At 52.2% G+C, this 24,352-nt stretch overlaps 1 protein-coding gene across 2 annotated transcripts in view; it reads right to left on the bottom strand.

The window, feature by feature from the left end:
- Positions 1–1,237: 1,237 nt before the first annotated feature.
- The window catches only part of LOC122380917 (26S proteasome non-ATPase regulatory subunit 5-like), a 73,412-nt gene continuing 50,297 nt past the window's right edge, over positions 1,238–24,352 (bottom strand). For both annotated transcript variants that reach the window (XM_043364533.1, XM_043364532.1), the window contains 2 exons: positions 5,499–5,688; positions 1,238–1,742 (listed from right to left, as the gene is read on the bottom strand). In XM_043364533.1, the coding sequence (XP_043220468.1) occupies positions 1,537–1,742; positions 5,499–5,688 (396 nt within the window). In that variant the 3' untranslated portion in view covers positions 1,238–1,536. The remainder of the gene's footprint in view (positions 1,743–5,498; positions 5,689–24,352) is intronic.

Here is a 24,352-nt window from a genome sequence, read left to right on the forward strand (position 1 = left end):
GCAGGTCGCGAATTTCGCACGTCGCTTGGCGGCAGTGGCCATCCATCTGTCGACCAGGCGCCGTCCGCAGGCCGTTGCTCAGCACACAGACATCGCCGCGGTTCTGGGTCGCGGCACTGCATGGTTCAGGTCACCGGCACTGCCACGGTCCATGGTGCCGGCACCGTCATGGTTCAGGGTGCCTTAGCTTAGGGTGCCGACCACACAGACCTCACCCGCCGGCCGCCCGCCTCTGGCTCCGTTTGCTGCCGGAGCGGACAGGCCCAGTCTGGCTGGGTTGATCGTGCAGACATACGATAGCCGACCAGAAAGAGCGGAGCAATGTATCAGAGCGGCGCCTATCGTTATCCCTCTACCTCAACCAGGCCCAGCCCCTCTACCCACCCACACTCACCCATGGTCCACATACGCAACTGACTTCCCCGCTGGGCATCCTTGTGTCAATAGCGTTGGCCATGGCGCTGGTAATAACGCCACTTAAAAGCGTGGGGCCCCCGACATGAGAGGCCTCGTCCCGATGTAATGACTGTGTGGGCGCCGTGGACGGGGTGGAAGGGTAGAGGGGGGGGGGTCAGATTATGTCAAAATGGGACCACTCGACCCCACCATAAGGTCAACTCGACCTGCGTTACGATGCATTGCAGCGCGCCAAAACGGCGCCCACGTTTTTAGATGTCACAATTTTACGGTGAGTGTGTTATTGACGGCGTCATTTTATACGGAATGGTTATTTTCAACTGCTTTATTAGTGTTGTTTAAAGCCTGATTCGAAGCAAAGTAAGCGGCTTACTTTAAACCAAAACATTGCGTAGCATTTTCAAAGAAGCCAATTGTGTGAACAAACAAGGCACTTCAGCCACCGGGGATGGCGCGCTTTGTAACACTGAGACACTTTCAGTTAAAATTATAAACATGAAGGGTTTGAATAAAAAAAAAATCTTAAGAACATAAGCTCTCATGCTAAACAAACTTGAAGACTAACTATTTACCGAAGACAATAGTTCATTAAAGCAAAGTGGCGTGGAACTGTGACTGACACTCCATTGCGGTTCCCGTCATTTTCTGCTCGGATATTATAGCTTTGTTTTGCTCCCGTCCGTCCGGGACCATCCCATCCCGGCGGCACGGCGGCGGTGACGGCACAGCGCCATCGCCGCCGTCCGCACCGCATTAGAGCGCGTTCTGACTGGGCGCAGCTGCAGCGACTCTCTGCCACTGGCATAACAACACGACCTCGTCAGAAGACTCACTTGTATTACAGACTCGGCTCAGCGGACGGCGCCGGCGGCCGCTCACCGCTCGGCGGCGCCCGCAAAGTATCACAACAGCGCTTCAGCCCGGCGCCGCAGACTGGGGCGCACACACACCGACAGCCGGGGGCAGTGCTGGCAGCGGGACGGGCGGCGGCACACCAGCGCTGAAATACACCAACGCTGGAACATACCGACGGTCTGAGGGAGACGACGAACACCGTCTCTCCCCATAGGACCGCAGGTGACTGGAGAGGGGGATCAGATGGCACTTCGGACGGCGTTCTCAGCTGGACTCCTCCAGGGCCACCTCTGTCTGAGCTCTCACGTAGAAGGCGCCCTGCTCGTGGTAGGTGGTGAGCTGGGACAGCAGGTCGGCCGGGAGCTGCGCGGCGCCGCGCGAGGTGACCAGAGCCGTCACCAGCGCGTACTTGGCGTCGCGGCCCTCCTTACTCGACTCGGTGGAGCGGTCCAGCAGGTACTCGACGAACCCTGTCGGAAGGGGGAGCGTGCGGAGATCGCGTCAGGCCCACTGGCTGTACCAGTCACAGATCAATACACACTCTGAGACCGTGAGAAGATGACGCTAGATTCTCACAGTCGCCAAGGCGCGGTATTGTTTTTCCCCAAAGTTACGATTTTTAATCAAAACAGTCAAGAGGAATATGCAAAAGAGAAAAGTGCGTACTAGTGTGTAAAAATACGGACTCTTTCACGAGAATGTTCAGAGATCAAACAGTTTAATTCCCAGACCTCATTTTTCCGTCGAAGAGTTCCGCCTCGAGTAACTAAAGTTTCCGATGCAAACAACTTTATTGCATGAATCAAAGGAGTCTGAGACATTCTGGGAACTGCTCGCCCCCGGTAGGTCGCGGCCGTCGGTCGGGCAGTCGGCCGCTCCATCTGTCTAAGTACGGGTCGGCGGCACGGCAGGCAGGGAAGGGTTTTTACCGGGCTGCACCTCTAGTGCGGCGGCCGATCGACTCTGCGACGGGCCATCGGTCTGCGGCGGCCGCCGGGACCGGCACCGGAGCATTACTCACGGCGTCGGTGCCGTCGACGGCAGCCGTGCGACCGGGCCACCGGCGGCGACCGGCCGGCCACCGACAGCGGCCCCTTACTTAACCGGCGGCCGACGGATCACCGAGATCCCAGGAGGGAGTCCACAGGGCCCTAGCGGCGTCAAAATGTGCCATCAGACGATACAAATACATCTGGATTAAATCTGGATAACTTTGGATAAACGATGTTCATCCTATTCTCAAAGGCTACTCGTATAGCTCGCTCATTGCTTCCCTAATCTTCCATCTGAACACCTTTTGAGGCCAGTAGTGGGTAACTTGTAAACCGTCACTGTTAAATGGTGCACGCGAATAAACAAGTCAGTTCACCACAAACACTCTGGACCCAGCAGTAGCGCTGAGGAGCCGACCATACCGGCTGGACTTAGCACGGAGCGGAGAGATTCCCTCTAAAATCTTTGATGCTACGACGCCTTGGTTTCATGTCATTATACGCGAAGTTTGGCATTCCCTGTGCATGTAAAACTAGTAAGCAGCCAAGTCTGCTGAGAAACGAAGTGCTGCAAGATAGATTATATCCGAGACGGAGACTCCATGGGAGAGAAATATATAACTAGGGGCTGAAAGGCAGGCAACATCGAGGCGAGCAGCTAGCTGCTTGTCTCAGCAAATGTCGATGCAACGTGCATTTTCATGCAATCACGAACAGCATGCATCACATCTCGCCATAAAAACATCAAGAAATAGCTGAAAGTGCAACCGTGGTGTTAGCGGTGAAACATAGCACTAACGGAGACAGCAGGTCGCTGGACACTGACAGCTACCGGCAAAATTACTGCTGCATCGCCATGATTTAGCCTTGCATTCATGATCGCAAGACATTCCAATGTCTACCTGCTACAATGATTAGCTATTTACGAAGTCGCCAACAAAACAATCAACACTGAAAGGCAAACTCATAGGCATCAAATCCAGGAACATACCAGGTGAGTTGGGGGGAGGGTGTATCATCCACGTGGTCTTATTACGACTAAGCGATTTGGCAACTTCATTCACAACGCTGAAGATGACCGATCCCCGATCCACAGCTTTCATCTCTCACATTTATTGTCGGACAGTGTGGAAATAAGACGAGCTTCGGAGCCAATACAGACTGCTTCAGTTCCAGCCCAGCCGCGACAGTTTGAGCCCCCAATTCTACGCTCCGTACCACTACCTTTCACACACGGCCCATCGCTGACAGTGTCTCTGTAAGCTCGGTATCAGTGTCGGCGTCGGCCGGCCTCACACACAGTGATAGCTGGGTGGGAGAAGCACTGGTGCGAGAGTGCGTCAGGTGGAAGAGATCGGGTCGGAATAGGCCAGTGACCGGTCGCCCGTGGCCGAAACAGGGAACTGCGCGGAGTCTCCAATCCCCAGGTCTGATCGCACTGTCACCACTTGCACTGGGAACAGAAGTCCAACGTCCGAATGGGAGATGTCAGCAGTGACGCAAAATACTTGCGCTCCATTGACCTCCTTGCGAACGAACATAGGGAGAGGCGACTGGACACTAGCCAGGCACGTCATCGTTGGCCAGCCTAATACAGGGCAGCGGTGTCATTAGCATGGAAATCAGTTTCGGCACCCGCCAGTCACGGAACTGAGCCGATCAGAAGTTGGCCGCACGGCGCACACGTGTGCACCGAGTTCCCAGACTGACAAACTAGTGAGCGGTCGGACACGGACGCCGACAGCGAACACCGCAGGCTCCGGCCGCGGCTGGTAGCGGCAGGACTCTCTCTCACTCCACTGGGGACTCACTCCGCCGGGACTGACTCTGCCTGACCCGCCGGCAGCCACGAACTTTGCGAGTCGGTTCATGCTTCATTACGCCCGTCCAATTGATTAACCAACTGTCCCCGACAAATGTACCGACCCAGTAGAAGTTTGTACTCGGCAAACATTGACTTGCAACCGGCAGCCGTGGCCCGAGCTAAATGACGCCGAACACAATAGACCGAGCAGTCAGCGCCCCACGGACACAGATGGGACGCAGGTGTCTGGTCGGAAACAGACGAGCGCCTCCTAAACTACCAGGCTACGGCAGGTTTCGGCCGCTATTTCAAGATATGCTGGGGAGTGTCCTAAGACATTTTCAGACAGGATCGGGCGGTGGTATCTGTGGGGCGGTGGCTATTTCCAGACAGCGGGGACAATTAATGTGGCCGAGTGGCGTGGCGCCGGCGACGCTGTCAGCCCCATAACTCAGAGGGCATGTCGGCAACGCGATATTTCAGCGGCCGCCGCGATACGGTATCGACACATCAGTCGCAAACGATGGCCCGCCGCAACATAAATCTCCATCATGTAACAATGGATCAGATGAGCTCAAAACGAATTAACATTACGACGATTTAGCGAAAATAACTGCATTCAGCTGAAATGACCGCAGTGCGGCCAGACAAATTGGTGTCTCCTTGGCAGAATAGATGACTTATTGAATGTCCATGTGCTAAATGAATTGCAAAAAAAAATATTAACACATTAACAAAAATATATACCTAGGCGGCGAACTAATTAACTGGAAATATTGACAATAAAATAGTAAACTGCATGATATGAACACGGTCTGATATTTGCATGACATAAACCCATCTGAATATGACTGACGACATCCAACAGAAACAATTAAAGCCTAGCCACAGCCCACAACGTTAGACTTCATCAATGGTGTCTTGGAAATATATATTAAAATGTGCAAGCTTTACAATTTCAAACTTTCATTAATGATTAGCAGCTGACCATTAAGATCACCAACAAAAGGGATGTGAGGTCTGACACAATCATTCCTTAATTTTGTAAACTGCGTTGTAAAATATCATAATCATGTTAAATATCCTGTGTTTAAAAGAAAGAAATGAACATTCCATATTTCAAGGATCAGCCAATGCCTCCGCAGGAGCACCATCACAAACATCCTCAGGTCTTCCGGTATCATCACACCTTGGTTGTATCCCCCTTGTCCTGTGCCGCCGCCAAACCCGCCCACCCGGCGTTCCTAATTAGCCCATCCCCTGATGTTCCGGGTGACCAGTCCGCCCTGTGCTCCTAGTGAACTCCCCCTCCCCCGCGTTTGGGGTGACCCATCCATCCGCTGTTCCCCGTGACCCGTCCTCCCGCTGTCCCTCATGACCCGTCAGCCCGCTGCCTCCAGTAGCCCCTCCCTGGTGTTCAGATGACCCACCTGCGCGCTGCACCATCATCTGCTGGCCCCAGTCGAGCGCGGCCACGACGGCCAGCAGCCGCAGTGCGCCCAGCCGCAGGTCGAGGAACGGCTGGCGCGCCACCGACCAGATCATGTCCAGAGGCTGCGGGGCCACGGCCGCGAACCAGGTCCGGGTCAGTGTCAGCAGGTCGTCCGTCAGGTCAGCAGCCTGCAAACGCAGAGGGCACAACTCAGCACACAACGCAACACAACTCAGAGCGCAACATGGGCACAACTCAGCTCACAACATGACACGAATCAGCTCACTTCATGGCACAACTCAGATCACAACGCGGCACGGCTCAGCACGCAACACGGATGAACTCAGCTCTCCAGTGACCTGCAGCACGTTGCGACTGAACTCACATCATAATTCAACTCAGATCAAAGCACAGCAAAATTCAGGTCACCGGGTATGCAAAACGACACAACTGACCGCCATTCTTCACTTCATGCACTAGCAGGCGTCTCATCTGACGTAGTGCAAATAGCAATATCAGAAAAAAAAATACAGATGGATGTAGCAAATCGGTGCAAAATGGCGTTTCTTTTTACGATTAATTGAAAAAAGGTTATTTTTGTCGTGTAGGTAAGTCAAAATCAGTAGATTCAAGATGCTTTACATCAATTTCTTGTCATATTGGTGCTCCAGCTAAAGATATATCAAATTTATTGCACGAACAACATCTAGCGTCAAACCGGTACTTATTATACCAGCGTGACCTTCCGATAGATCCGTCCCAGACACCAGTTCGGCAAGCTGCATCAACGATAAGCCTGCTTATACTTTGACCTTTGACCACTTCGTCGACAAGATTTAGAGCCGCTACACAGCCGATTTAAGATTCGAGGGCCCCTTCTGCGAATCGAACCAAGTCCAATCGACAGAGACGTGAGAGCGAGAATGGGCTCTGAGTGGGAGCTGACAGGTCGGCCGCGGCGGAACGGCCGGCCGGCCGGCGGAGAGGGCGCCGGGCACGCAGACGTTATCGATGGACCCGGGCCGGCCGCTGACGGCCGAGTGGGCGCGTTGTGAGCGGCCGGCGCGGCACCGCAGAGCTGCCCTCGTTAACCCCGGTCACGTTCGGGCAGCCGCAGCGGCAGCGGGGACCGCCGGACCGCCGCCGGCGGCGTGATCGACGTGCTGCCGTAGGCGTGGGGACCGGCCGCGCAGGACGGCAGCCATTCGTCCAGCTGCTGCTAGTTGCTACAGGAGTGGAGCCGGTCACGCAGGACCGAGTTCATTCGTCCAGCTGCGCCGGCGAGGACGTCTGTCCCGCTGGTCCGCTCGGCCCACAAAGCACCGTCCAGACCTCGGATAAAGCACACCGTGCAGCTGCCTTCCGCCGGAAAACAGCTTAACTCGATACGAAATTATCTAACAATTGAGTTTTGACACAACAAAAACAGCTAAACTCCATTTCCATTTAGCAATCCCGAGCAGCACAGAGAGCCTGCGGGGTGGACGAAGACAACACACGCACGCCCAGGCAAAACGTTAAAATGTTTGATAACTTGTGAAAAGTTTCTAAGGTTTTTATTATGGCGCAGAAATGTCTCCACTGCTGTTGAAGCAATGAGAATCCCAGGTCAATAACACAGCCTCCAGTTTACTGCAAAATGGGTAGCACGCAACACACTGGAGACCGCCAACTGGCCAACAATGAAGCGTGCAAACAGCGCCGAAGTTTGCCGGCCTTTCGAAGTGCTGCGTCGGGTCACATAGCCGCGGGCCGCGCTGAGGCGCTCTAACGGAGGCGGACCGCCGTCGGACGGGACGTTACAGGCCGGTTCTGCGGACAGCCGCTGAAAATACAGCCTGGTTAGCAGCGCTGCCATGCCGGGGAGGAGCGCTCGTTAAATGTGGGCAGCAGCAGAGGCGGCAGCGGGGGCGGGGACGGGGGCGGCCCGCCGAGTGAGTCGGCGACGGAGATGAATCGGCCACTTCTGCCAACGGCGCTCGAGATGGCCCCTGTGTTCAGTGGTGAGACTGGTGAGACACACTGGACGGCACCGCCCGCGGCGCTAACAGATCCCCTGTCACCGGAGCGGAGCCACCAAAATGGGACCGAATCAGCCGCACAGAGCAGGGTAGTTAGACGGCGACACCACGCCGAGCGCGCACATAATCCGCTGGGGCTCACACCGAGTTCCTCACCCGGCGCCCTCCGAGTTAGTTCGCCATGGTGCTCAGCGGGTCGGGCGTTAGGCTCCCTCACACGGCAGTGCGCTGTCCGCCTGTGGAATGGAGCCGCCGCTGTCGGCACGGCCCTGAACTTCGTCAGACACCGAGCAGCTCCAGCCTTCGAGCGGAGCGAAATAAGAGAATGGGGAGAGAAGATAACGACTACCACGACCTGGGCCCTCGCAAGTCAGATTGAATTATACCCGCATGACCCACCCTTCATTTTTTTTTTATCCGAGAATCATCAAAAATAATAAAAACGAAATAAAAAAATCGGCAAACGTACTTGCGACGATTGCCGTCAGCCGATTGGCGTAATAACAACGGCACCGATCGCCGACATGCACAATCTAGTTAACATGGCAGCAGATTGGCTAGATTGTCAGTGACTGTGCATTGTGTGTTTTATTATATGACTTCATTGGTAATTGGGTGTTAACCCTTTGGTGATATGTCAATAAACTAAGCTAAACTAAACTAGAAATTCAGGGGCGTCATAGCGACTACATGGTTTTAATACCAGTGGATGAGTCCCCGTAAAATGACTTTAGATTAATGACGTTACCAGGAAGATAAGACTGCCTGGAAGCCAATAAAACCGTCCTACCGGCGCCATGAATGAGCTGCTGGCAGCGGTGTCCATCCCATCAGCGACGCACGCACATTACGTCAGTGGCAGCGACGGAGCCGCGGCGCAGTCGGATCGCACCGCTCTGCACGACACTGAGTAGGTCTGACCCCCCCCCCCCCCCCCCCCCCGGGATCAAAGGTGACAAGGACAGGTGCCGCGGTCAGGGGGAGGGGCGCCGGTCACGAGACGGGCCGAACGCGTAGGTCAGGGGCACGAGGTTAGGGGGATATGTGGGGATCGGCATGTGGAGTTTTTTTGTTTTGTTTTGTTGGGTTAGGCCCTTTCAGTCTGACAAAACCATTTCAGAGCCGGAGAAGAAAGCTGGAAAGACTGCTTATGTGCCGGAGATGTAACGGAATATTCAGTTGGTCCGACATAGCCCACTGGTGCGAGGACCGGCCGTGCCGGGTTGTGAGTAAAGGTAGAGCCGTCTGACGGCACTAACCGATGGCACGAGCCCGGACGGGGTCATTAGGTCGGCTCCCTCACCCCTCCTCGGCCTGACGGTCACGCATGCCACTGGACGTCTGTTCCCAGACACCCAGACAGTCACGGCTGGCCGTGATCTCCTGGAGCGTCGGCCGTCGGAACCGATCACGGTCTGCAGGGTTGGAGACCCGCGCCGACCTCCCACAGCCACCAGCACGGCCTGTCACTGGATGAACGGCGGTTTGAGGAGGTTCTTTTACACATCCGGCCCTAGTTTACTGCCCAGAAATGCTGACTCCGACAGGCCGATGATTTATGTGCGCTGCAACTTAGTAAATGAATAAGACATATGCGAATACAAGTCCTACCGAGCAGAAATATGTAAGTTATTACTGCAAACGGGTAAATAAAACGAACCAGAACATCCACCCAAGTTTTGTGTCTGGGTAGCCAATGAGCGAGCGGAACAGAACAGCAAACAAGTGGCTGCGAGCGGCGCTGCGGCCAGTGCAGACCCTCAATCAGAGCAGCCAGTGCCAGATGGCTTGTTTACGGGGCCCCAAGCAATCCATTACGTCACGGACAAGCGAGTGGTTCTAACGACTCGGGGAACAAAACTCGGCCGGCGCGGCAGCCAAACGCGGGCTACCCGGGGAGCGCCTGCGAGCGGGCCTGTGACGCTGTCCGCCGCCCGGAACTCGTGTTATTCACAGCCAGTACCACTCGAGCGCCGTTCGAGAGACGGGTGGCGACGAAAACAACTCATTTAAAGTCAATAGCGCGCGGCCCTGTTCCTCGTGACCGTTGCGTTATCTCTCGGAGTCGGAGCAAACTGTGATAACAGCATCATCGTGCATTCACACGCCTCATAATGGCGTGACGCGAGGCGAAAACACACCGTCTCTGAATAATGCGATGGCCAGCGGGGCGGACGCCGGTTCGAGGTCACAATCAGCCATCGATCGCAGCTGGACTAATTGGGCGCCGGCGGCGGTGGCGGCGGCAGCGATGGTGGTGGCGGTGGCATCCAACCGATGAGGGGAGCACACAGCTCGGGGGTCCCCGATCACCATCGGCGACCGAGACGGCCGACCTATACGGTTCCCAGTCAGTCTGGTCAGCCACTGCGATCTGCAGTGGCCAGTGATGACTCACGGTTCGTCGGAAGGTCATCTCAGGCTCAAAAGAAACGATATATACCATTCGAAAGCTTACGGTGAGCTGAATCCAAAAATGTATTTTCTATCAAAATCGATCGATGGCCTTTTTTGAAAATTCCGTTTTTCTAAAAACTTAATAATCTTTTATTCAACGGGCTGTCCCGGACATTCTTGAAAACATAAACATGTATTTTTGAGTTCCAGTGAAAGCTGAACGCCAAAAGAACAATATTTAGCGAAGCAATATTTCCAAACATTAATATGCGTCTCCCACAGTCGAAAATAAGGCGCAATCACACAGCTCAGTGTCATGATGGACCAAAGTCAGCCACACAGAAGCGTGAAATGACCCTTATCGACTTGCAGACCCGGCGCTCTCGGCCCGCCTGACCGGCCACGGAAAGAACGTTCGGCTCTCGTTCTACTAAACAAATGTCAAAGTTGTCAGTTTAACTGTCCACATCGCTATTAAAGCTATTCAGGATACCTGTGAAGAAAATTCATTGTTCTGTCATCTTCACATCATGCATTAATTTGCATCTGTTCATGTCTACTTTGCTCAATTGAGCTTGGTATCATGCCCATATAAGGAAAATTGGCCGCGCTGAAATGTCAGAGGCTGCACCGGCCTCAGCTCGGGTGGAGTGGGGGTAGCGCCCGGCGGGGCAGGGTAACCTTTGACCGGTCGCACGGCCGAGCAGCTGTCACCAGTACAGCCTCTGACAGTGAAACCCCGCTCACTTCCCCTGCGCGGGCACTGATCGCAGCTGGATGGAACAAAACATGTATAAAAAATGTAAATTAAAGCATGTTGTAAATCAAGCAGAACAATGAATTTTCTTCACAGGTATCCTGAGTAACTTTAATAGCGATGTGGACAGTTAAAGTGGCAAATATTACATTTGTTTAGTAGAACGAGAGCCGAACGTTCTTTCCGTGGCCGGTCAGGCGGGCCGAGAGCGCCGAGTCCGCGAGTCGATAAGGGTCATTTCACGCTTCTGTGTGGCTGAGTTTGGTCCATCGTGACACTGAGATGTGTGATTGCGCCTTATTGTCGGCTGTGGGAGACGCATATTAACCCTCGCCCGTAAACGGCGATCTGCCACCTTCGCCCATGCAGGGGGGGGGGGGTTGGTGCGACCCCCCCCCTTGGCGTTTGAAAACGGAGCGTCGTAGAGCTTAGCGGAAAAGACCAACGGATTGCTCTCGCCGAGATCTCGCGATTGGTGGTATATTTTTTGGTCCTAGGTCAACATTTGACCTACTTTTGACCGGTCAAAGGTCAAATTTTCGGAAAAATAGACTTTTTCAAATTTTCCGCGGCGATTGCGGCAAAACGGTGGGAGATATCGACTTGAAACTTTCACTATCGTGTTCCTTGATCAATTCTCTATCGTTTGGTATGTATTTCGTTTCCCTAGCTCTAAAAATGGCGCGTTGGGAGCGCCGGAACTCGGCAAGGTCACAGTCGGCGGCAGAAATTCGAAAAATCAAAATTTAAATTTTTGAAATCTGATTGTATTTTTGGATTTGGGAGGTCCATTTGCTCCCTATAGAAGCTAATATTGCTGCATATTCCCATTGAGGTGACAAGAATTAGCAAAATAGTGGTTCGGGCGCTTTTCAAAAATAGTACCGGACGCTGTTCCTCTTGTGACGTCATAGCTCCGTGACCTGACCTGACCCGGTCAAGTTTCTTATACCATATGATAGCCAATACTTGCCCCAACATGCATGGGAAGTTTCATCACGATCCATCAACCGATGTCCGTACCACCGGCAGGAAACCTCGGGCGTTGGCACTCAGTTTGTGAAAATCCGGCCGGAGGCTGTTCCCTTTGTGACGTCATAACTCCGTGACCTGACATGACCCGGTCAAATTTTTTTTATCAAAAGATGCGCAAGGCTTGCCCCATAAGGTACCCAAAATTTGGCGGCGCTGCGCGCCGCCGTTTTTGCACTATTTCCGGAAAACCTCAGGGGGGGGGGGTTGCACCAACCCCCCCCCCTACATGGGCGAGGGTTAACCCTCGCCCATGTAGGGGGGGGTTGGTGCAACCCCCCCCCCCCTGAGGCTTTTCGGAAATAGTGCAAAAACGGCGGCGCGCAGCGCCGCCAAATTTTGGGTACCTTATGGGGCAAACCTTGCGCATCTTTTGATAAAAAAATTTGACCGGGTCATGTCAGGTCACGGAGTTATGACGTCACAAAGGGAACAGCCTCCGGCCGGATTTTCACAAACTGAGTGCCAACGCCCGAGGTTTCCTGCCGGTGGTACGGACATCGGTCAATGGATCGTAATGAAACTTAGGTACCATGCATGTTGGGGCAAGTATTGGCTATCATATGGTATAAGAAACTTGACCGGGTCAGGTCAGGTCACGGAGCTATGACGTCACAAGAGGAACAGCGTCCGGTACTATTTTTGAAAAGCGCCCGAACCACTATTTTGCTAATTCTTGTCACCTCAATGGGAATATGCAGCAATATTAGCTTCTATAGGGAGCAAATGGACCTCCCAAATCCAAAAATACAATCAGATTTCAAAAATTTAAATTTTGATTTTTCGAATTTCTGCCGCCGACTGTGACCTTGACGACTTCCGGCGCTCCCAACGCGCCATTTTTAGAGCTAGGGAAACGAAATACATACCAAACGATAGAGAATTGATCAAGGAACACGATAGTGAAGGTTTCAAGTCGATATCTCCCACCGTTTTGCCGCAATCGCCGCGGAAAGTTGAAAAAGTCTATTTTTTTCGAAAATTTGACCTTTGACCGGTCAAAAGTAGGTCAAATGTTGACCTAGGACCAAAAAATATACCACCAATCGCGAAATCTCGGCGAGAGCAATCCGTTGGTCTTTTCCGCTAAGCTCTACGACGCTCCGTTTTCAAACGCCAAGGGGGGGTCGCACCAACCCCCCCCCCCTGCATGGGCGAAGGTGGCAGATCGCCGTTTACGGGCGAGGGTTAATGTTTGGAAATATTGCTTCGCTAAATATTGTTCTTTTGGCGTTCAGCTTTCACTGGAACTCAAAAATACATGTTTATGTTTTCAAGAATGTCCGGGACAGCCCGTTGAATAAAAGATTATTAAGTTTTTACAAAAACGCAATTTTCAAAAAAGGCCATCGATCGATTTTGATAAAAAAATACATTTTTGGATTCAGCTCACCGTCAGCTTTCGAATGGTATATACCGTTTCTCTTGAGCCTGAGATGACCTTCCGACGAACCGTGGACTAACCGACCTCGCCAACACTCGCTGCCTCAACTTTCAGGGTTGTTGGGGTGGTATTCTCAGAGGCGATTGAGGCCGCCCACGCGGCGGCCCCAGTAACAGCCCGCCGCGGGTCGCTGGCTCCCAGAGATCGAGTCCTTCGGTCATCTCGCCCAAGTAGGTCGGCTCTGCCGTCTGACCCGTAACCGGGTTAGAGTCGGCGAGAGCCATCGGAGCGCCGCAGACTCTCCGCAGCGCAGGACGCACTGCCCGGGGCAGTGTGGCGGCCCAACTGACCCGGAACAACAACATACCGCCGGCGGTCACAGCGCAGCGGGAGGCCCACGGCATCGCTCCACCCCAGCGGAACGTTCACGGGTCGGGATGACAGCTACACGGGGTACCGGCTTTCACTAAGAGGTAGTTTGCATAACGGGCAAAGTCATTGCAGAACTGTCAGAAATTCAGCAAATGCGTGGGTGGTTGCATGGGAGGTGTGTAGGCGCAGAAACATTACTGCTGTGACGGAGAGTTTAATGTCCGAGTTTCTGAGAAATTCTATCCAGCCGTCTGAGATTAACAGTGTTCCAACATTAGTGGTAGACTTGAGAACTTCCGTTCGGTCTGCAGAGACCACCCACGCAGCAGATTGACCGAGCATCGGAAGTTTCGGTAGCAACATTGCCTTTAGTGAAACACGTAGTAAGATTTGAAATTCGTTGGGCCCGGTTGGGCGGTGAAAAAGTTAACAAAAATGACATCCGGTGTGCCCAATGACCTGAGACCAGGCTATATTGCCCATTGCTCATTGTCCAATATATCAGAGCATCATATTTCTGGGCAATTGTTTACTCCGTGCGGTATCGTTTTCTGTCTGGGTCCGGCTCACGCCCCACAAGAAACGCCTCAAAAGAAAGCTAAAGGCAAAGGGATGTTCGGCAGCCTAGCACAGTCGGTGACGCGCTGAGAAGCCAATGTAGGTATTATTTGGATTAATTACCGAATAGAACAATGTGCAGCCCCGGTGACAACATGTCCAGCGGCCGCACCGAGATAGCCACAGAGCTATACAGCCGCGCCGTCCCGGCGACCACCGCCATTACCGCGACGGCCGCGCCCAATCTATAACGAGCGTGTCCCAATAAATCGGCACTGAACTGACAATCTGCCAAAGGCCGCTGCCCGAAAAATGGCAGCTTCCTCAGCAGAATTTCACTGGAAGCAAAACTTTGCCAACGGCGGTTGCAATTGAATTTCCGCAGTTGAAGTCGGCCAGTTGCCGACATTAAAGCGGCACGCGACCGTTTGAGTCTGCTGGTATATCAGTGGGTTGCCTGACTAGGCCCGATCCATCCGGGGAACATACGGGGATACCGTCTCGGCCCGGCTCAGCCCGCTGGCAATACGGCGCAGAGCCGGGGGTGGCCGCGGATCAGAAGTAATGTGACACAAGACGGAAGTATTTGGGTCACGGGCGGTATCGGCACGGCGCAGCATATTGGACGGAGCCGGGATCAGAGCAGGAGGAGGGATAACCATCGCGCTGCTTCGGGCAAATGGAGATAGGAGATATGTGCCGACACAGTAACTATATGCGAGGCAGCAGCCTTGGCGATCTTCTGAGTGAGAAGTCGGCTCTCGCCCCCGTCGTGTCTGAATCATCAGGAGCTATAGTAGATGCGTTTGACCCGCTCCCGGCCGCCCCGCCTGGAGCCGTTCCCCGTCCCGCCGCCAGCGCGGAACTCCGTTGTTTGGCGGCTCGGCACAAGCCTTCTCTGTGCGATGTTTGTCTGACCCCGAGACAGACAGCGGTCCGGCTCGGGCCGGGACATTCCTTCCGCTAACTGCGCGCCACCGTTTGTACACAGCACACAGACAAACACACGGACACACAGCCGGCGAGGCGCCGCCGCCAAATGGCCGGCCGTGGCGGCGAGCGGCCCACCACGGCTGGGCGGCGAGCGGCCCCCAACAACAGCGGCCCGCGGCTAGGCAGCGGGCAGTGGGAGGTAGGAAGGCAATAGAGAACAGCCCGTAGCTTGCAGCGAGCGAAAGACGATCCGCAGCCGGGCAGCCCATAGCCCACCACCCACGAATGGACAGGCATCGCTCACGATTGAGACCTCACGAAATTTCCGTAGCTGTGACTAACCAAAGCAATAAGAAATCACGATCGAATATGCAGGCAATAAGCCCATCCCAATAAATACGCAAGCTCGGGCGCGACTAAAGAGGTTGCGAGAGCGGGTCAAGCTTTGGCCGGGCCACGGGGTACTGTCCAGTAGCGGTGGTGCAGGACCACGAAGTACGGTCCGGTCGCGGTGGTGACCGCCGACCACGGGTACGACTTCGCCCGGCGCCGTCCCATCTGGGCGCTGATTGCCGGCTCGCCTATCGGCCGGGACAGGCGGACGGCCCGAACAGCCCGTAAAGGTCACAGCGCCGCGGCCGAGGCCCTGCCGTCGAGATCGGCCGACGCAATCGACTCCCACCGCAAGCGAGCGGTCCCCACGGCCGCCGTGACTGCGCCCCTAATGGTGACCTCTGATACACGGTTCAAACTGCACCGAATGCAGTGAGACGTAATAAAGTGATATTTGAGCCTTGAGGATATCATCAGAGGTCGCAAACAAACATTACAACACTGAACATTACAAATTAATGCGCCCTTATAGGGGGAGATTCCTTGCATTCCAACAATTCATGTGTTGAAGTTGTTGGGACATGTTCAATCTTACAGAATACGTCATACGATAGCTCATTTAGAGGTTAACCCTCGCCCGCACATGCCATTTTCCCATCCTAGAACGCACATGGGGGGGGGGTTGCCACCCCCCCCCGCGCCATTTCGTTCCTGTTGGAGATAGAGCTTAGCAGTAAAGACCAAAAAGATTCTTTGGGAAGAGACGAATCCAATGACACCCAGTTTTACCTTCTCAGGTCAGTCATTGACCTTCCAGGTCAGATCAAACTAAAAAATGTTGCTGTTTTGGGTCACCGTTGGATATCAAGTGCGCTGCTTATCAAATACCGATGACGATGCTGTTTTCTGGTGCCAAGCCAGCTAGAACCTCTTTGTCACACTATCCGACCAGAATTTTGCTGCTGAGGTCATTTCAGGTCAAGTTAGGTCAAGGTCAATTATATGTGTTTGTATGTCTGTGTGTGTCTGTGTGTATACTGATGTGTGCACCGATTGTTTTTGGGTCCATATCACATGAAATCATGATTTGAGAAGCTTTTACCAAAAATGCAGTCAAAAAACTTCACAAAAAGTAAATTCAGCTTGCCTAAAACGCAATTATCTTAGATGACCTAGGTTGACCTTGACCCTGACCTTGACCCCTGTACATCGTCGAACAACATGTTCCATGATAGGTGGGAGGTAAGACTGGCAAAAAAGGCCGAAATCAGGGTGTCAAAAGCTCACAAGGCCCATGGCAAACGCAAGATGTTGAGAATTGGCCATTTGGGTCATGACATGACCTGAAAAACAAGGTCATATCTCCGAAACCAATAATCACAGAAACTTGAAATTTTCAGTGGACATCAAGAAAGGATAGACGAGCAGCTATACGAAAAATCAGCCTTCTAGCTCTTAAAATGTTGAGTGCAGAGCAGAAAGACTGCCTGGGGGGGTGGCAACCACCCCCCCCCCCCATGTGCGGGCGAGGGTTAAATATGTATACTAGTTTTGACAACTCTGTGTTTTCAATCAACGTGCTGCTTTGCGATATATGAAAGCCGTGTGCCTAATGAGCACTGCAGAAACAATAGGGTAGAGCTGCATCAGCAATCACAAGACGTGCAATCAAAACGATTGCATCGTTACTATATTACAAAATCTAGTTCCAAGCCAGAAACGACTGAAAAGAGAGGTAGTTAAATCATGGAAATATCAGAAGCTGTATTTTGAAGAATCATTTCGTTCCGCTGCCGAACGGAAACTATCAAAATTGTCATCACTAGAAAGTTGCCTAAACTTATGGCAAAGTTTTAGTACATCATCAACTCAGCCTCCTCTGCAGGCGTGTTTACCAGAAGTGAACGGGGCGCTTCATAAGCGATCCGGAAGTTATGCTAAACACTGAAGTCGAAAGTCTTACCGTAAACTCCAAAGGATCGTGTGTTATTGATTCCAATACGCATCAATGCAGCAGACTTATAGACGATCCCATTGGATGCTGAACAAGATTACTCCTTGGAAGACTATAGCTTCCAGCGAAGGTGAAGTTTGTTTTCCCAGTCGAGCTCCGCTATCCCGCGAGATGACCGTGTGTCTGAGGCAGCTCCTTTCATAGCGTGCAGCACAGCAATCATTGAAAACAACTGCGCGGAAATCATGTTCCAACTTCGCTGAAGAGCCGCGCAAAATGCAAACTTGCCCCGTTTGGCTGGAATTGCAGATGAGGATGCTGGCGGCGCGGCGGTGCGGACCGAGGTAGAGGGGCAGGTCGGCTGGGAGGGGACCGGCGCGGCGGCGGCGGGGAGGAGCGGGTGTCGATATCCCGACTAACGAGCACTGCTGACCGGCCGGCCGGCGGGGAAACGGCCCCCACCGCCACTGGACGGCCCATCCGTGCCAGCCGGGGGACGGGACGGGTCGGCAGGGCGGTCACTGCAGGTCAGATAGCGAGCTGAAGGACCCATGGGTACCTGCACCGGTGACATACAGCGCCACAACGAACCATGCCGTCGTCGGGGACGGCACAACAGCAGTCAGCTCACATCGAGCCCCACGGTCGGCGGGCAAAGGTTAGCACAGACGGCTGGTTCCAGCGGAGCGCTGTGACATCGGTTTCCGTCCCCTGACGCTGACACTTTGGTATTCGTCTCTACACGGCTCGGGCTTTGTAGGGCCCAGCTGGCAGCTACAGCGGTACGGGACAGTCCCCATCAGAGCGGCGGACCGGGACGGTGGGTCCTTCAGTTCTGCCGAACCGGCACAGTCTCACTCATCTAAGCGCGGTGGGCGCCTTTCCACCTCCCACGACCGGACGTGGGAGGCGCTTAGCCTGGGCGGCTTCCGACTCCAATCTGGCTGAAGCCTTATAGAGTTTTGATTAATCGGTCTGGCGTCAGTGAAGTGGCGGAGTTAAAGAGTGCCCTTTGGAGGCCGTCCCTACAGTGTGAGACCGGCCGTAGCCAATTAGCGGGGCCGGATTAGTCAGACAGCCAGACAACTGGATGGGTCAGACGGGTCAGACAGCCAGATAGCCAGGACGGATAGGTCAGACAGCCAGATTGCCGGGAGAGCCAGACGGGCAGACGGACAGTCGGAAAGGAAACGCCAGACGGGCAGGTTGGCCAGACAGCCGGAAGGCCCAAACGGGTAGTTCAGTCAGACAGACAGGTAAGCCATACAGGTCAGCCAGATAAGCAGCCAGGCGGAAGAGCCAGACGGCCATCCATTTAAACAGACGGATGGAAGGGCAGGGCGGATGGACCGGTAACCCGTGATGCTCCACTCCGGCACTCAGGTCGCAGAGCTGTGTTCGTCGTTCGCATGCGAGCCTCGTGTTAGGCACGCTTAGTGAATACTCGGCTGGAATGGCACTGCCGGAAAAAAAAACTGAATAATAGTGAAATATCCAGATTTCCCGTTTGAAGAATATTTTCTCATTTCGAGTCCACAATCAAGCGGTACGTGCTGGAAATGCGGTCGAGTCGTCACATGCATCGGGAATGAGCAGTGCCGGCACCGGGTGCAAAAACACGTCCATTCAGCCCGCCCCGTTCGGCACTCACGAGTTCTCACTCCTTTTCAGCTGGCGCTGCGGCAAACACGGCGTATGAATATAGATCTGGCGCGGCTGGCTCCGGCCTGGCAGCAGCGATAACGTCCGCTCCCGGTCCGATCGCTGGGCTGAACAGGCCGGCGCCCAATTACAGTCGAGAGCACGTCCGTCCAATAGGGCAAAGATAGTGAATTTTCAGCCGGTCATCCACGTCGTCAGCGGATGGGACATTAAATCAGCCAGCGCCGCCGGTATTGGACCATTATCTGGGCCAATGGGGCGTGCTGGAGACGGCCCCGGGGCGCCGACACGGCCGCCGGCGTCAGCGGACCGCACTGGAGGGCGCGCCTCATCAGAGCACGTCACTGGACGTCACCGGCGGACATCAGCGGGGGCGGGTACCGCCATCCGACGGGGAACGGGTACGGCCACCCGCCAGAGAACACCGCTGGGAGAGACAGTCGACACTGGGAGAAAGGTCAACAGATGACGTCATTTGAGAGACACCAGATGACGTCATTTGGAATGGAGGCAGTGAGCCCCTGAAGGACCTCACTAGGAAACGTCATCAGAGGATATGGCTGGCAATTAAAGTTAGCGAGCCATGTCAAACTGGAGAGAAGACGTCACCGAATGACGTCACTGCAGAGTGCAGAGGTTCCACTGCACCGCTCCACTGCCCCGTCTGAGTCTATGCGGGGGCGCTGGCACGTGCTGGAGTGCGTCAGCGACCCACGGACGGGTGGGTCAGTGGGGTCCGGCAGACGGAACAGTGCGATTGGCTACATAGGTGGAGCGGTAAAGGTTCCACGAATGGAGCGGTGGGGCAAGGGGCCACAGAGGGAGCCATACGACAGCGGCGCTACGTACCCCCCTGGACCCTTTTATTTGCAGTAGACATTACCAAAAGTCTGAGACTGTATCGTCATGCGAAAAAAAGTAATAGTGAGAGGGCACCGGTAGCAACCCACCGCAGATTCGGCTAACTTTCTTATTCCTTCTTGCTTTTGCGTAGGTAGGCGTCTGTTTGTATCGGAACTAAATACATCGTTCCATACTTTTCATCTTTTTCCCTATAAATGGTACTGAGCTCCAGCATTATCAGGTATAAAGCATGACGATGCTTGAGAGAAAAAGCGCCTACAGCGAAATCCGCTGTTTACTTCCATACGTAACAAAGAAAGAGACCTGGCGGCCATAGCGTGTCGTATAGTAAAGCCAAGAGCTGCGGGCTTACCCACTCACAGGGGGATTTCTGCTTCTATTACAATCAAAGGTATTTACAAGCACGGCATTTACTTTTTCAGTGGATAAGTCCCCAACTTCCTTTCATCTACAGACTACACTGCCCTCAAATCGGCGGCAGGAGACGCAGTTTCATTCACCGGCCTCAACCGCTTGCCGAGAGTTGGATAATTTGTTTCATTGCTGGAGGTCGGTAGAGGCCCCACTAAATTTAGTAGAGGCACGCGAACGACCTGTAAAGAAAATGAAGTCGGTGCTAAATCCGGCTGAGAGCGCGCCAGCAGTCCCATAGACTCGCTTCAAGTCGGCGTCGTCAAACACTGCGTGCGGTATATCGTCCAGCTTCACATCGAGTCGGGGAAATACCGACTAGCTCGAGTAGCTCAGCGAACGGAAACCGAAATCGTCGAGTGCCGACAATTCTTCCACCCCGCCGTCGGCGCCGTTTATACGTCCCGGCTGATCGCTCGCGTCCATACTACACCACCTGACCGCTGCTAAGTGTAAAGGCCTGGCTACACTATGCGTTTTCTGCGTGCGTTTTTTGCGTTTTTGCGTTTTTTGCGTAATATCGTTCTAGAAAAAAAGTATTAAATAATAGAACTTTTACATTAGTTACATAGAAAAGTTAATATAACTAACTATTAACTAAAATTTAATATAAAAACATCACAAAAACGTAATATCGTTTAAACCCGCAAATCCGCAAAAAACGCACACAGAAAACGCATAGTGTAGCCAGGCCTTAAGTACGACCCGGCTGATAACTGTCATGAGTATGACCCCGGCTGACCGCTGGCGTCCACACCGCCCGGTTTACCACCACCGTCCAGTGTTTTCTCGGCGGACCAGAGCGGCCGCCCGGCGCCGGAGGTCCTCTCACCAAACAGACGGCGTGTGCCATCTGCATAGGCACACACTCAGCAGCGGTGGACGGCGGCCCGGCCCGCCCAGCCGGAGGGGCTCAGCATGGCCCGGTCCCGATCTGCGCAGCGACGTCATGAGCCCGGGTGGAGGATTGTTCAAAGTACTCTAGCACCGGCCGTCATCGGGACATCACCTAATTGTCACTGTCCGATCTAGTGCATTTCATTATGAATTTACGATAAAAATACGTATACGGAAGCGTCAAAGTAGCATATTCAGAACATCAGAAACGCTTGGTTTTTGCGGGTCTTCGTATGCACGTCAGAGTTGTGCTAGCATATCTACAAAATGTGTCAATGACGCACATCTATTTATATCTTTAGCATGGTGCTTACGCCCACATCACGTACTCCGCAAAAAAGAACCACACAGATACAAGCGGCTCAATGGAAAAGAGAAGCCAAACAATTAAGCTAAGTGGATGAATGTGACCGTAACGAGGCGCAAAGATGTCATTCATACCACCGAAAGCACTTATTCTTATTGCGTGATCATCTTTGCGTTGCATTTGTGTATCTGTGCAGCAAATGCAATGCATGCAGAATGGCTTAGCGGGAATGTCCTAGCTGCTTTTTCTTAATTACCTCGAAGAAGAGGGGGCCTTTACTGCTAAATATGCCTGGGAGGCCTAATCTAGGATACTCGGCACTAATCTCGGGTGTTTTGGCATTTAGTTTGGACAAAGGCCAGACACCCAGGATAAAGGTCATTCTGAAAGAAGAAAGAGTGTTCATCTTCATTCATTCCCACGTGCACCCAAAAGACTGGGAATCCAGAACGGAAGGCTGCCTGCAGACCTGCACGGTAAGACGACAAATACACAAACTCACTTTATATCATACATTCACTAATCCAAGACACCAAACGCCAAATTATATCACGATGATCATGCCAGAAACTAGAGGTGGCAAAACTGGAAAATTTTGGGACCCGGACCCGGACCCGGTCTGACTGGCACATTTCTGGAACCGGTCAGACCCGGTCTAAGTCAGCGTTGGAACCAGATGGACCCGTTCCCGAAATTCATTATGAAAATTGTGTACAGTTGTAGGTATAGCAAGAAGAAAATAGTTTCTTTCCAATTGGGCATACCCTGTACTGTACAGGGCATACCCTGTACATACCCTGTACACCCTTTACTTGTGTTGCAAAGTAAAAAACTTATGCCATGGTCATTTCACTTCGCTTCACAGTTTGTATTTTAGAACCAGATTCAGGTCATATTTAAGAATATAAGAAGTAAGTAGACCAATGAATTTCATGCTAACCTAAGCCACTTTTACTACAGCTGCTAAAAATGATGTGAACTGGGGATCCATGGAGCAGTGCCTTCACCAGAGTCAGAGCCTAACATCAACATGGAACAAGATAACCATACTGATACATACCTTTTCTAATATTCTTGGTAAAAGATATTCGTTTTTAGAATTAAATTCATTAGTCCTTACAAATATTATCAACTATCCAAGGCCCCAAACGAGAAAACATTCAAAATCAAAATAGAAACATCTAAACTTTGTGAGGTCCGCCAGAAATGTCGACACGATAGCAATGCTAGGACAAAACAGGCGTTAAATCACTGCAAAATTTTGTTGGGGTTAAAGTACTGCAAAATCGTAATGGCAAATGGCATTAAACTTTTAAGTGCTGCAAGGTTGGGATGACTTAAGTGCCAATTTATTAACGTAGAAAACAAACTACATTTTGTTGTTAGTACCTAGATATAGAATAAATACCAAGGGTTCTGAGACTTACCTGATTTCTTCCCGAACGTGTTCCAAAATTGTAAACTTTTTGCAGTAGATTAGCGTTCGTGAGGCATAGCATATATGACGCTCAAATGCGCCATTTTCACATCAACACGGAATCATTGGCCTTGGAGAAGAGCATTGGTATTGACTCAGTTTTTTGCTAGCTGCTGCCGTATGATGGCGCTAGTAGAGCGCTATATGCATAATACGCTCTGCTAGCGCCACCATGCGGAACCAGTTGGCTAAAAATCTGATCAATAGGTACTACGGTTTCTGGAGAATGCCTTGGATTCATTATTAGCTTTATGGATTTATGCAAGGGCATGTTGGTTTTATGAGTTGTCTTCTGGGCAAATAATTTCAAAGCTGTTTGAGTTATGAAATGCATTTGAATATCAAACATGAACTCTGATTTCCGGTGGGCATAGTGACTTTGGTATGTCAATGTCATTGAAAAGGCAGGTGAGAATGCCAGTGCCACTGGTCAGCCTTGCTTCAATTGGATTTGTGTCCATTTATAAATGGATTTCAGTCATACCTACTTACCTACATATGTTATTGGTATTTGATTTCTACAGCTCAAAATATTGCTAGGTTTTGTAGGTACAGCAAACTGAATGGAAGTGATCCGTACAAACATTTGGTGAAATGTTTTCTGGATTGCTAGCACTTAGAACTTATTCTGTTGTAGGTGACAAGATAAGAAATTGAAGCAAGACTGACCAGTATGCTATAGAATAGGTAGCCCAATCTGCAGGAATATTAAAATTGAAAAGTGGAATTGGGTGGAATGACTATGTTTGCCAAAGCATAAAAGATATTAATTTAATATTTACCATAAAGCACAGGGAAATGATAGGACCCGGTTGGACCCGGCCAAATATTTTGGGGGACCCGGTCTGGACCCATCCGGGTCCAGACCGGTTCCATAGACCGGGTCCCCGGGTCCACATTTTGCCACCTCTACCAGAAACACGTGCAGAAAACACCGGCAGAACACTACGCAACTCCAACACACACACCATGCCTCCCAACCGAACCACATCCTTCCAGAAGTCCTTTTTCCCCTGAACAGGCAAATCCTGGAACCAGCTTCCCGAATCCATCCGATCCCTTCCTCCTCGTTCCTTTCAACGAGAGATCTCGAGGCGACTGGGGGTGCCTGGACCTTCTCCCTTTTACAAAATTGGCACTAAAATGGGCAATATTTTCCATTCTAGGCTACGAATGCAAATGTCACAACTAAATTCACATTTATTTCAAATACAAAGGCACGATACACCTGAATGTGCTTGTGGCTTTGAAACAGAAAATATTCATCATTTCATTCTCGCGTGTCCCAACTATAATTTGCAGAGAGAGGAACTTTACCGGGACATGTTGCAAATTTTTGGCGAAAATTTTGGTCAAATGTCATCTACACGGTTATTACGTGTTCTTTTGCATGGCGACGATCTTGGCGGCGGGGACTGTCGTGCGGTGGCTCAGCATTTCCAAAATTTCTTGCTTCGTTCGCACAGATTTACCTTGTAGCCATGTACTTCTGC

Source organism: Amphibalanus amphitrite, unplaced genomic scaffold (assembly GCF_019059575.1).
Source record: "Amphibalanus amphitrite isolate SeventyFive unplaced genomic scaffold, NRLGWU_Aamphi_draft 000109F_arrow, whole genome shotgun sequence".
Taxonomy (NCBI): domain Eukaryota; kingdom Metazoa; phylum Arthropoda; class Thecostraca; order Balanomorpha; family Balanidae; genus Amphibalanus; species Amphibalanus amphitrite.